Below are 13,434 nucleotides of genomic sequence, written 5' to 3'. Positions count from 1 at the left end.
ATAATAAAAAAATCAAAATGAAAATCTGAAATAATATAATTAAAACTATTTGAATTTTGAATAAATAGAAAATAATGACTTATTATGAAAAGTGTCACCTTTATTTTTGTCTATACCACTGGATACAGGATAAGTAGGGTCATCGGAAAGTCACGGTGTTGATTACGGCTATTGCAACTGATAGTGATGTTGGACCGGTTACTTGGCTATACAATATCGGCAACATAAATATTAAAATTACAGTAAATTACAAAAATGTTCCTTTTTTTTTTTTCTTCAAATTCGTAGTCTTGTAGATTCAATCCAAATTTTAAATATTTGATAGGTCACATCTTCCATTCCATTTAAATCCACATATTCATATTGCAAGAAAAGAAATTACATCTTTGTTACATTAATCCAAAACTACCAAAGTTAAAGTAGAATTTCAAGAACCAACAATGAAAGAATGTATTTCAGCCCAACTAGACACTGTATACACAACACCTGATACCCCCTTCCAACTGAAAAACCTCCCCTCAACAACCTCTCTCTGCTTCATGACTAAACCAGAGAACAAAGGCACAAAAGAAACACCAAAATGACTCCCAATTTTTCTAAGAGACGAATTTGACCCGATGACAATGCCTATGTCTGCTTCTAGCAAGCAAAGTAAGTCACCAACCGAGTCTCCAATGTAGATGCTTAGGTTCTTTTTGTCACATTGGTCATGTTCTTTCAGAATGTTGGAAAAAGCTTGAAGCTTGTCAATAGGGGACTCCATGTTTTTCATGATTTCACCAGTGGAGAAAAGGCCATTGTAGATGAACTCATTTGCATGTAGTTGCAGATTGTTGATACCCTTTGATGAGAAAGCAGATCTAATAAGATCGCCACACCAGCAAAAGGACAGGATATGAGCATCCACGTTTAAATTTTCCTTCTTTGTGATGTTTTGAAAGAAATCCATGCAATCATCTTGGAGTATAAGACATTCACCAGCATGTTTAATATCTTCAAGATTCAAACCCTTGAGTACTTCAGATTCAGTCACTCTTGTATTTGCCCTTCTCTCAAAATCCGATAGTTGTATGAGTGCCTTCTTTAGCCCCTCATAGTCAAAATCTCCCACTTCAAAGACAAAATACAACAGTTTCTTATATGATAAGCCACAAAAGTTGTTGGACTATAAACGAAAACAGCAATTAATCCATAGTTTATGTTTAACAAGAAATAGGATGCTTCACCTTTTTGATCAACCAACATACTTTCCTTGCACTGTTCATATTCTTCCATGTACTCCCTCGATAATCTTTCCCATGTTTTTCTCAATTCAGCTAAGGGCATCCTGGTAATTTCATTTTCACTTTCTCGTTGGGTTTGATCCGACTTTGGTGCTGTATCCATAGCAATCTCAGCCAAAATAGCACATGAATCAACTACAGTGCATGTCAGATCAAAATCAGAGAAAACCGTAACACGATGATATTTACGATTATGCCCCTGTAATAACGGAACTACAGTTTGCTGATCAAGAGGTTGGGCCAAAAAGAACTCCATCTCAAGTTTCATTGCTTGATGATAAAGTTTTTGCATGATATCAAGCTCTTCACCAGTCAAACAAACACTTAACTTGTCCAGCAACTCCTCAGTCTGGCAAGCTGCTGCCTAAATTTTCAAGAAAAACATCAATGAAACAAATCGTATAAAGTGCCACAATAGAAAGAAAAAGAAAAATAAATACCTGAAAAGCTTCAGATGAATAATTATGGATCCACTTCTTGTATGGGTGGTGATTGCCATTTATATTATCAACCAGAAACTGAAGTTCCTTTCCAAGAAAAGCATAAAGCCTCATGCAAGGGACCATTGCACTTATGGTGTATGCAGCAACTTTTGTTTTTTCAAAAGGGGTGGTGAGATTTGCATGACAATTTATGCCTTCAATCTTCCCAGAGGCTGTTGCCAACAAGAACTCAGTGTACTTCAGTGTTGCAGAGTTTGGCATTGTTTCTTTAGACACATCAAAACCCCATTCCTGGATCCTTTTTGTATATCAGTGTGATAAATTTAACTAAACATAAACTAAAATAAAATAAAAGAGGACACATTTGTAAAAAAGTTAGGACTTAATGGGAAAAGCCTCATTTCCTTAACACTTCATGCCTAGTCCCAAAGTTTTCACCCCTAGACCTTACTACAGTCCATAGGCAAATATGATATAAATGCAAGAAAAAAATTAACACACATCAAGATTGTAATGTGTCACACATGAAACACATACTTCTATACAAGGTAACATAGTACAAGCTATACACTTCAAGTCTTCCGTAGGCAGATATAATACAGGTGCAGGAAAAAAAAACAAACATCTAGATACATAGCCTAAGATAAGGTTTCTTGCATTTGAATTTATCCTTCCATAGTGAGATACATGGAAAATGCAGAAAAAAAAAAAAAAAAAAAAAGATACATAACCTAAGATAATGTCTCATGATGCACAGGAAGTAGGAACGGATCAACATGATCTATGGGGTATGAATGTGTGCATAGCCAAAAAAAAATCTGTTTTGCAGTGCATCGATATTAAAAAAAAAAAAAAAAAAAAAAAAAAAAAAGTAAAAAAGTGTTTTCACATTATATGACAAAAACTGTTTTCACGTGCATCCCATGATCAAACTCTATTATACTAATGCATACCCTGGTCAGAAATCTTGATCTACATGGCCTAAAGCAGCAAAAGAAAAATGTCTAGTGCATTCACATTTCTCTGTGATAAAATTCCAAAATTACTGAACTGAGATATTGATTAAAAACTCACAGAAAGATATAAATGCATTAAGAAAAATCCATACGAACAGGGTAATGCTATACATAATAAAATACAAGAGAATCTTACTTGGCAAAAAGAACCATGCATTTCAAGCTCTTCAAGAACACTCTGTCTCAGCTCACTGATAGAAACTTTAGCATCATCATCATCTGCATACTCCTCGGCTAATTCATATCTAAAAGAAGCACACATAGATCCATATTATCGAAAACCTAAATTGGCGAAATCCAGAAGTACAAAATTCTAAAGAGAAAAACTTACGCTTGGGCAAAGCATTTAAGAAAATGAACATCTTGAGCGATGTAATGGCGAAAAGTATCAAGCTTGAGATTACCAGAGGCTAGCGAAACTACAAAAGGAGTGTAGAGAGAAAGAATCGATTCTTTATTAAACCTAACCCAGAAACGCTTGGCCACGCCTTCATCGTTGGGGTTTAGGGTTGTCGTCATTGATGACTGTGTAACAAGTTTGAAATTGGGATTGTGATTCTTGTTGGATGGTGTATAGTTTCTGTTATTAAAGAAAGCAGATCGTAGAGCGTTGATGGGAACACCATAAAAGGGTTTGTTCGAAAAAAGGCGCATCAAAGAAACAAGAAGTTGGGGAAGTTTGGATAATTTGATTAAAGGCAGAGGGTAGGGAGCTGAGTTCAGAATGGGAATGCAGTAGCTCTGCCTACAAACAGTCAAACACGAGGGAAGGAGCGAATCAATCCCTGGGTATTTTGGGTATGGAAATCTAAATGAAGAGTGACTTTTGGAGTAAAAAGTGTGTTTGGGATTTTTTTTTTTTTTTTTTTTTTTTTTAATAAGTTAAAAGTCCTTTTACAGTATTTTTTTATAAAAATTACTTTTATAAAAAGGATTTTTTTGTAAAAAAAGTTTTTAAAATGTATTAGGCATAACTTATAAAGTCACAAAAAGACAAGATTTATAATTTTTGAAAACATTTTTTTTTTTGCCAAAAATTTGTTTAAAATGAACTTTTATACTTACCAAACATCTTTTGGACATTTTTAACTTTTTCAAAAAGTTAAACATCCAAAAATCATTTTAAAATAATGTCAAATATCCTCTTATCTCTAACTACTCCAAGATTTATTTCATCTTTTTACAATTGTCGGAGTGGATCTAAATATCATATAGGCATTTCGGGTCATACCTACGACCATTTTTGGCCCCTTTCCTAAAATCTATGTTAAAAATCTATTTTTTTTATAGGCCGATTTATAATAGAGTCACAATCTTTTATCATATATAATTATTAACCATTTTTGGAGCAAGATTCTTGTGCAATGACCTTTCCTTCTCTACAAACCCATTTATAGCTGGTATCAAACTTTAAATAAACGTTGCAAGAAGATAAAATCTGAATTGGTATGGCGTTTTCAAGTAAAAGGATATTTACTCAAACTAAAAACACACCAACATCCAAACATCCAAACATCCAAACAGGGTATGTAAGTCCCAAGCAAAAAAATTATTAATTTAAACTAAATATATAAAGAACATCTATTCGGTTGACAACAATGAAATAAATTACAACAAGAATCAGGAACGAGTTGAATTTTGTTGATCAGATCTAAACGAATTTATAATTTATTGATATCTTCTTATGAAGGCATCTGCAAGTTTTGTTATTGGAACAACCATATGTTTCCCGCACTGAAACGTGTACGTCTCTCCTTACTGCTATATTGTACTATACTCACCTCCTGAATTGTTGTTTCTCATTTGATTAAAGGTTTGCTCACATTAAATTATTGAACCTTACATATTTTAAATAATTTTAGTTTGCTTGTTTTTTGAATTAGGACAAATATATTTGTCTATTTTCATTGTTTTACACATGGGTTTTCCTATTAGTATCTTTCAGGATTGCGGTTTTACGAAGAGTTGGTTGGACCACGGAGGCTATAGATAACATTGTTCAAATCTTAAATTATTCTGCTCAAGATTGAAGAACATAAGCTTTCCGTTGGGGGCAACCAATCCAACCCTACGGTCCTTCATGAACCATTTTGTCAGGTTTCTTCATGATTTATTTTAGTCAAATAAATAAAAATTAAGTTAGTAAGGAGTGTTCAACTCATATTCATTTGATTTAAAGACCTATATAAGCCAAATATTATTATTCCAAATGTTAAAGTCATAATCATATTTAACTATATACGAAACAAAACTGTTTGTACATAGAAACATGATTAATGCAAGGAATTGACATGCTTAATTAATTCATGTAATTTTGGCTATGCTAGAACTTGTATCAAATTTCTTTTTTAGTATATTTAAACTTAGACCTACGATCATCAATCACCATATTATTTGTACGGGATCAAAAATCAACGGTGAAGACGCCACAATTAATCACTTATAGCCCATTAATGACCAACATGATAAGGACCATAATTACCGTAACATATATGATTCATCTACACTTAAATATCATATTGTATTGTGAATGTGAGTACAGGTGGAGATTTACTGACAATTTTGGAAGAGATAATGGTAAAAAAATATTATGATATGACACTATGATTGCCTCAAGATTCCTTTGTTGCAAATTTAGATTCCTATTTATTGCAATTAATGTAGACAAAGTCATGTTTGTGGATTTTGATGGAATGCAGTGGGATTGGAATTGAGATTACATTCCATAAAACATGTATTTTGTAAATATATTGTGGAAATAAAAGTAGACCATTAGTCTTTATTCTTTTACCAATATAGACAATGTATTCTACTTTATTTCACTTCATTTCTTTTATTTCTTTACCAATGATGGCAACATTTTGCTTGTTTGCCAATAATAGCACCGTACTTTGAATTGCTTACCCATAATGGCAACATTTTCACATTTCCTCAAAGATTCAGACTAAAGCATTTCCCAAATAAACCTTCGTGGGCCATGCTTAGCATGGCCCTTACACAACCCTAGTATAGTTTTTTCTTCGATTAATCCAACCAATGGATGCTGTAACACTATATATATATATATATATATATATATATATATATATATATATATATATATATATATATATATATATATATATATATATATATATATATAGTGTTACAGCATCCATTGGTTGGATTAATCGAAGAAAAAACTATACACTCATTCAACTTATATATATATATATATATATATATATATATATATATATATATATATATATATATATATATCACACCCCCAAACCGGAACGGTGGAAACGTTCGGGGGCGAAGGACGTCGTGTACAGTATCACAACAATTGTATAATAGGAATCAAAGCTAACACAACCATTGCATTGATAAGGCAAAGTATTTACATCTGTTCAATACATAGTTTGTATGCCATAAAAATGTATAAAAAAATATAAAAGACTTGACTCTAAAAAGCTCCGTCTTCTCAAAATCTTGCGGGTGTACCTTGTCTTATCAGTTCCCTGAGAATACAAGTAATTTTGAAAGTGTATCAAAATTTAAGTTGGTGAGTTCATAAGTATGTATTAGTGTTGGAAAACTTGTCTTTCTACTTTGAAAATACTAGTGTGTCTCTCAAGAAAATCCAAAATTTTCTATAATGAACGTAATGTAATCTTGTATGTTCCTTGCATTTGTATATTGTGTCGGTGTACTTTGTGTTAGAAAACATTGTAGTCTATTTGTATTTGTATGAAAAAACCTTGTATGAATACGTAGATCAACCAGTGGTAGTGAAAGTAGTGTACTGTAGTAGTATTTGTCTAAAAACCTTAGTATGAACGTCTGGTAATCACCAACTATAGTGTATAGTAGTGTTTGTATGAAAACCTTGTATGAATGCCTGGTTACCACCAGTTATAGTGTAAAGTAGTGTATCATTGTAGTTTTATTAATTAAAACAAAACCATTGAAGTAATGTTAATCCCGTAAACATACGAGTTAGTTATACTGTTGTGAGTTTCATATAACCATGCTTGATATGACCTAGTGACCTCTAAGACGTTCTTCAGTCGTCCAAAAGTTATGATATTTGTCACTCCATGCCTGTCGGCCTAACGGTAGCTAGCAGTTTAGGTGTGGGATTGTCAGTCCCGTATAGATCTATACACAAATCCCACACTTTTCCTCTAGGAGACTCTTGTTATACTGTAAAGGATTTAGTTTCGTATCCTAAAGGATACTAGTGAAGTAGTGCCTCACAACCCTGTATTAACTAGTTTACGTGTACCCCATCTCTAAATTTTACCATATTATTATTACTCCAAACCTGCTACATGCATATTCATAATTATAATTTACATCAGTGATCTAATTACAAAAGTCTGGATACAAACCAACTATTAAGATTTTTACAAAGTTGTATATATTACATAACTTCCCATGAATTTATACACTAAGTACAAAAGTGATAATATTAACTATTCTACATCTTCCAAAATAGCACATAACTATACTGGATCCTTATCACCTGCAATAGTTAAACATTGAGACGGATAAGCGGGTGACGCTTAGTGAGTTCAATAACAGTTACAATATAATGCTATGCCATATATATATATATATATATATATATATATATATATATATATGATAGGAGAAAAGAGGGACAAAGAACAACAAAGACATATGTATCATATGGCATGCTTTCCATATCAACCAATGATTTGATTCAAAGATTTACAATCAATGAGATACAACAATTTCAACATGATATACATGATGGGTTTTTAGCATTCTAACACTCCAATGGTGTACATGCAATCCTAATAACCTTGGATCTATGTTTTCTTTAAAATACATGCAAATAAGAATTTTCCAAGGTTCTCATCCTAACTAGCATGGCATGGGGTGTTTGTAACATAAAAACTAGTAGAATGACATACTTTTTGCTTGTGGTTGATTGCTTGGAGTTTGAGAGCCTAGCACCAATAATTTGGATGGATTAAATGGAATCACAAATCACCACACAACTTGGAAAAACTAGAGAGAGTAATATGCACACTTATAAATCGACCACTATTCTTTTTCACACACACTAGTGCCATTTCATATGCCAAGGACCCCTTAGTGTGGTGGATTAGGGTTATATCCATGTAAACCCTAATACCCATGACCTTTCATTTCCATAAGATCCATGGGTTAAAGCTCCATGGACTTTCCATGCAAGCCTAGCCCATTCTAAATAAGCATTGGCCCACTCTATATAAATATAAGAGTCCATATTTAATTAGTTACATTTTGATCACTAAATTAGTTTCAAATTAATTCTATATCAATACTAATTAAATAATATGATTTCATATAATATATTATAACTTATAATATATTAACAAATCATAACTATACTATTCTCAAAAGACTATCCAAATTGTTATGGTGAAGTGCAACACAAATGGACCATGTCGGGTCGGATCAAGTATATCCCAAATATAGTTATGGACTTAGGCACCTTATCCAATAGTCTCCCACTTGGATAAGTCTAATAACAATAGTTGCAAGCATGACTTCAGGAACCGACCAACAATCGTAGTTCTTAAAACTTTGTTGAGCTATGAAGCGCCATTTTAGATAAGTGATCATATAATCCTCTGCTCTAGATATCAGATTGACAAATACATGGAACAATGTCGTACTTATTGTCCAACAGTTTGTTTTCCCGATTTTCGATTTGTTTGACATAGAACTAAACTGAACACATCAATTTGGTTCTGATCAGGCCTGACACATAGGTCAAAAAAAATCATCGAGGGGCCCATATATCACTTTTAATCCTCCAAGGACTAAAAGGAACTGATAAACTTCAACTCATATGCTTGTTCTACTACTTGTTGAATCATACACAAAGGCACATTTTCAAGTTACTAATGCATTTTCATAAAATCAATGCATAACCAACTCATAGGCAACAACTCATATCTCTAGGTTTGAAGACTTATATGATATTACCGTCTCACGATCACTCGAGATAAATTCCATGAAGTGATACAAGTGAACTCGAGATAACTCTTGCTATGTCCAACACCTTAGACATCTACAAGCCAACTTCATGATAGTCTTGATTCATACCTACTTCCAACATATGATCAACTGTGGAGAATTTGAATAAAGTAATCATTCTAGAAGTCAAAACATGCAAATTAAAATTGAAACAATAGCAAACAATTGACACAAGATAACAACACCTTACTTATAAATAAACAACAAATTTTATTCAATCATCAAATGTTGATTATATTTTACAAGTTAAAGAGCTATCTAATCCATAAAACTAACCAGTCACAAAACGAGGGGCGTATCGAGATTTAAACATGCAATTGAAAAGTTTAATGAATCTCAAAAGATCTATGAGTTTTCAATACATTTAAAACTTAATCTTTTTTTTTTCATTTTTCATGGTGGAAAATTAGTGAATCGTCATTCACTTACCTTCAAATATTCTGCAACCGGATTACCACATCCCTCTTTCGTGTTGTAGAATATTGTGTTGGGTCCTAGCCTTAATATCTCATCTTGGTGTTTTATTAAGGCCTCAATCAACTGACTTGAATTTTCTCCCATTTTGTAGATGTCTTATTCTAACTATGGTCTTCCCAAATCCCTTAGAACAAGCTTTCCACATGAAGATGATATTCCACGATTCGATCGAGGAACAAGAGATCATTCTTCACTTCCTCCACCTCCTCTTATTGTTCTCCCTAACCCACAAGTTCGAAGGCTTGAAAAGTTCAAGCTCACTCAAGCCCTTTTGGCAAGTAAACATGAAGAAGGAAAGTCAGTATGCGCACACGTCTTAAAGATGAAGTTGCCCATTGATAGGTTAAGAATGTTGGGAGTCGTTGTCTATGAGAAGCTAGCTATTGACTGGGTTCTTCAATCGCTTCCCGACTCATTTAGTGAGGTCGTAAGAGAGTACTATATGATAGACTACGACGTAACCCTCATCGATCTCACCTATCACGAGTAATTTTGAGACAATAATATCTTATATTCTTGAAACGGAGACATATGAGTTGTTGTTGACAAGTCGGTTGTGCATTGATAATATGTAAACGCATCAGTAACTTAATGTTATAAAACATATTGTTATGTGTGATTTGATGAGTAAATTGTGAAAGCATATGAGTCGAATTTTATCTATTACTTTTACCCCAAAATGGGATAAAAACAATATATGTGGGCCCCTCAATGATTTAGTAATGACACCCTAAGTGCTTTGGTCAAGCCTGAACTGATTTGATTTGTTCAATTAGTTAGTCGTCGTGAATCGGAAATCGGGAAACAAATCTTGGACAAAGAATGATTATAATCCATGTCTCATGTCCATAAGATATCTTGTAGAACTATGGGATATTTGATCACTTATCTAAAGGATACGTCATTGATTAGATCAGAGTTCGACATCGGCTTTTGAAAGCTACAATTGCTAGTCAAAATTTGAGGTCATACTTGCAATAATAGTTATTAGACTTATCCAAGTGGGAGATTGTTGGATTAGGTGTCTAAGCCCATAACTATAATTGTTCTATACTTGATTTGATAGTAGCATGGTCCTTTTGGATTGCCTTCACTAATGAAACTTGACAAGATGACTAGTGGAGAGAGAGAGAGAGAGTAGAATTTATTATGTGAAATAATAAATTGGTACTTAAAATGATTTTATTAATATATTATAAGATTAATATATTATTTTGAAATCATATTATTAATTAGTATTTAATCATAAATTAATTTGATATATATTTTGGGATTAAAGGAACTAATTAATAACTAAAGGGGTTATCTAGCAAATCAATGATAGTTGTAGAACTGGGCTATTGGACTCTTAATTAGGAGTGGAAGAAATTTTATAGGAAGACCCTATAGATTTCGTCCAAGGCCTACTGGTAAGAGGTCCATGGGCTAGTTAAGCCTTAAGCAGGTATTAGGGTTTCCTCCAGAAACCCTAGGAGCGCAGAACTATATAAAGACGCCTAAGCACTTGGAATTTCGGCCTATGCTTGAAAGAAAGAAACCCTAGCTGATTTCTAAGTATCTCTCTTCTCATCTTTTGTATTGGGTGTTTATGACTCCATTAGAGGTGCAACGCTAGGGGCACTAAGATTTCAAGAGTCAAGGATCTTTAAAGGAACTCTTGTTATTACTATATAACAAGTAATGTAATCTTCTAACCCTATTTTTGTATGAATTTCGAAAATTGTATACTAGCTCTAGGGTTATTGCTTTGGTATTCAATTTGTATGTTCAATAGAGAAAAACTTAGACCCGAAACAATTAGGGTTGAATGATCACATAGGAATGTATATATGCTCAAAACTCGTCATTAGCAAGAAGCCATCTCAACCAAACAATCTCATAAGTGGAAAATAGCCATGGCTCGATACTCAGATTCCGTAGAAGATTGAGAGACAACATCTTGTTTCTTGATTTTCCATGATATCAATGAATCTCCAAGAAAAACACAATACCTACTAGTGGATGTATGATCATAAATATCACTATCCTAATTTGCATCACTATAGGCATGTAATTCAAGAGAGGATGTAGATGAAAACATAAGAGTGCAGAATTGATTACCATGTAGATATCTAAAAATACAAGGAACGACTCCCTAATGAATAGTAGTATGAGAAGTGGTAAGCTGGCTAACCATATGAACTGCATGAGCAATATTCGGTCTAGTAACAGTCAGGTAAACCAAACTCCCTACAATGGTACGAACAATTAGAGTTGAGTCATGGTTACTTGGTTGAAAACCAAGCGAAGTAATCAATGTATAAAATTTCTCAAACCAAGCATGAGGGGCTTGTTTGAGGCCATATAATGCCTTCCAAATTTGAGAAACTTCACCCGGTTGGTGAGCAATACCAGGGGGAGGAGTCATGTATACTTCCTCATGAAGATCACTATTCACAAACGCATTCTTGACATCCATCTGATAAATATTCCATTAGCGAATGGAAGAAACTGCAATCAAGGTGCGAACAATAGTCATTTTGCAATAGGAGCAAACGTCTCCTCATAATCCATACCATACTTTTGCGCGTACCCTTTCGAAAAAAGTTTGGCTTTATAACACTTAATGGAACTATCAAACTTTGTTTTTATTTTATATACCCAATGACAACCAATGGTGTGTTTTCCGGATGGAAGCGAAACCACTTCCTATGTATGAGTATGATAAAGAGCTGCAAGTTCCTTAGCCATAGCGGTCTGCCAAAGGGGATCATAAATGAACTCTTTGTAGGATGTTGGCCAAGAGAGACGATGTACATTAGCATTAAATAAGACAAACACTAGTGACTAAGAGGAATAGGCACAGTCATGAAGCTTTGGGGACTTCTTATTATGATAAGGCCTCGATGGATGGGGGTCTTGATGATCTACAGGCAGAGGAATAGCGACAGGTGGTTGATCAGTAGTAGGTGGTGAATCAGTGACATGTGGTGGATCATCAATGTCAATACTAAACAGATCAATAGTACGAAGCTCCTCTTGTGTTGCATCATGTGACTGAACATGAATGCTATAGAATGGAATATGCCCAAAAAAAGTGACATTATGAGAGACATACAATTTCTGATTTGATGGATCATAGCACCGATAACCTTTCCGACCAATACCATATCCCAGAAGAACACAAAGAGCTGATTTTAAAGACAACTTATCTCTCTCTACATGAGGCTTTAAGAAAAAACATGTACACCCAGACACTTGTAATGAAGAATAATTTGAAATTTGTCCAAGCAACATTTCATAAGGAGACTTCCCCGAAGTGTACGCAGTAGGAATGCGATTAGAAAGTATTGGGAACTTGAGTAGAAAGTAGTAAGGATCTTGTAGTTTCTAGAAGATGCCGATGTTTTCTTTCTGTAACACCATTCTGCTGAGGAGTGTCTGTATAAGATGGCTGATGTACAGTGCCATTAGATGCCAATAATTGTTTAAAATCATTGGAGGTAAATTCTGAAAACATTTTATGACAGCATAGCATTGAGTCTTCACAAGTGCTCTGAATTCACTATATATGGTGAAAAATTCAGACATACGCTTCCTAAAATAAACCCATGTATAACGAGTGTAATTATCAATGAATGAAACATAATAGTTAGCTCCCGATTTAGAGGTGATCGGAGATGGACCTAACACATAAGAATGCACGATATCAAAGGGAGTAACAGAACGAGTGACACTTTTATTAAACGGTAAAGCAGAAAATTTTCCCAGTTTACAACCACAACAATCAGAAACATCATCAATTTTCAAAGAACCTAACACATCAGTGGAAACCAAAAAACTGTAAACGAGACACTGACACATGTCCCAAACGAGAATGTCAAAGATAAAAAACAGACGTCAAAGAGTTTAAACGAGAAGATAACAAATCGAAACTAGATGCAACAACATCAACAACATGTAGTTGCTAAAAAACATAAAGCTGCCCAAGTCTACAGCCTATCCCAATCACCCTTTGAGACCGAATGTCCTGTACATAATAGAATGAATCAGAAAAGAAGACCCATCAACTAGATTTACATAACTAACTGACCGATACAAGATTCAAATTAAGTGTGGGAGTGTAATACACATCTATTAAAGATATATAAAGAGTGAAAATAGAACCAACACCCTCTACTGACATGGGTGTAGCAT

At 33.8% G+C, this 13,434-nt stretch overlaps 1 protein-coding gene across 1 annotated transcript; it reads right to left on the bottom strand.

Annotated features, from left to right (window-relative positions):
- Positions 1–338: 338 nt before the first annotated feature.
- LOC145011905 (bifunctional TH2 protein, mitochondrial-like) lies at positions 339–3,526 on the bottom strand. The gene is made up of 5 exons (XM_078970656.1): positions 3,074–3,526; positions 2,879–2,987; positions 1,724–2,017; positions 1,227–1,647; positions 339–1,110 (listed from the first exon to the last, which is right to left on the bottom strand). The coding sequence occupies exons 1-5, from the start codon at positions 3,394–3,396 to the stop codon at positions 428–430; spliced, it is 1,830 nt and encodes a 609-aa protein (XP_078826782.1). The 5' UTR covers positions 3,397–3,526; the 3' UTR covers positions 339–427.
- Positions 3,527–13,434: the final 9,908 nt, after the last annotated feature.

This window comes from Lactuca saligna, chromosome 8 (genome assembly GCF_052625555.1).
Source record: "Lactuca saligna cultivar CGN05327 chromosome 8, ASM5262555v1, whole genome shotgun sequence".
Taxonomy (NCBI): domain Eukaryota; kingdom Viridiplantae; phylum Streptophyta; class Magnoliopsida; order Asterales; family Asteraceae; genus Lactuca; species Lactuca saligna.
The sequence above is the reverse complement of the archived record's forward strand: the minus strand, read 5'-3'. Positions and strand labels throughout refer to the sequence as shown.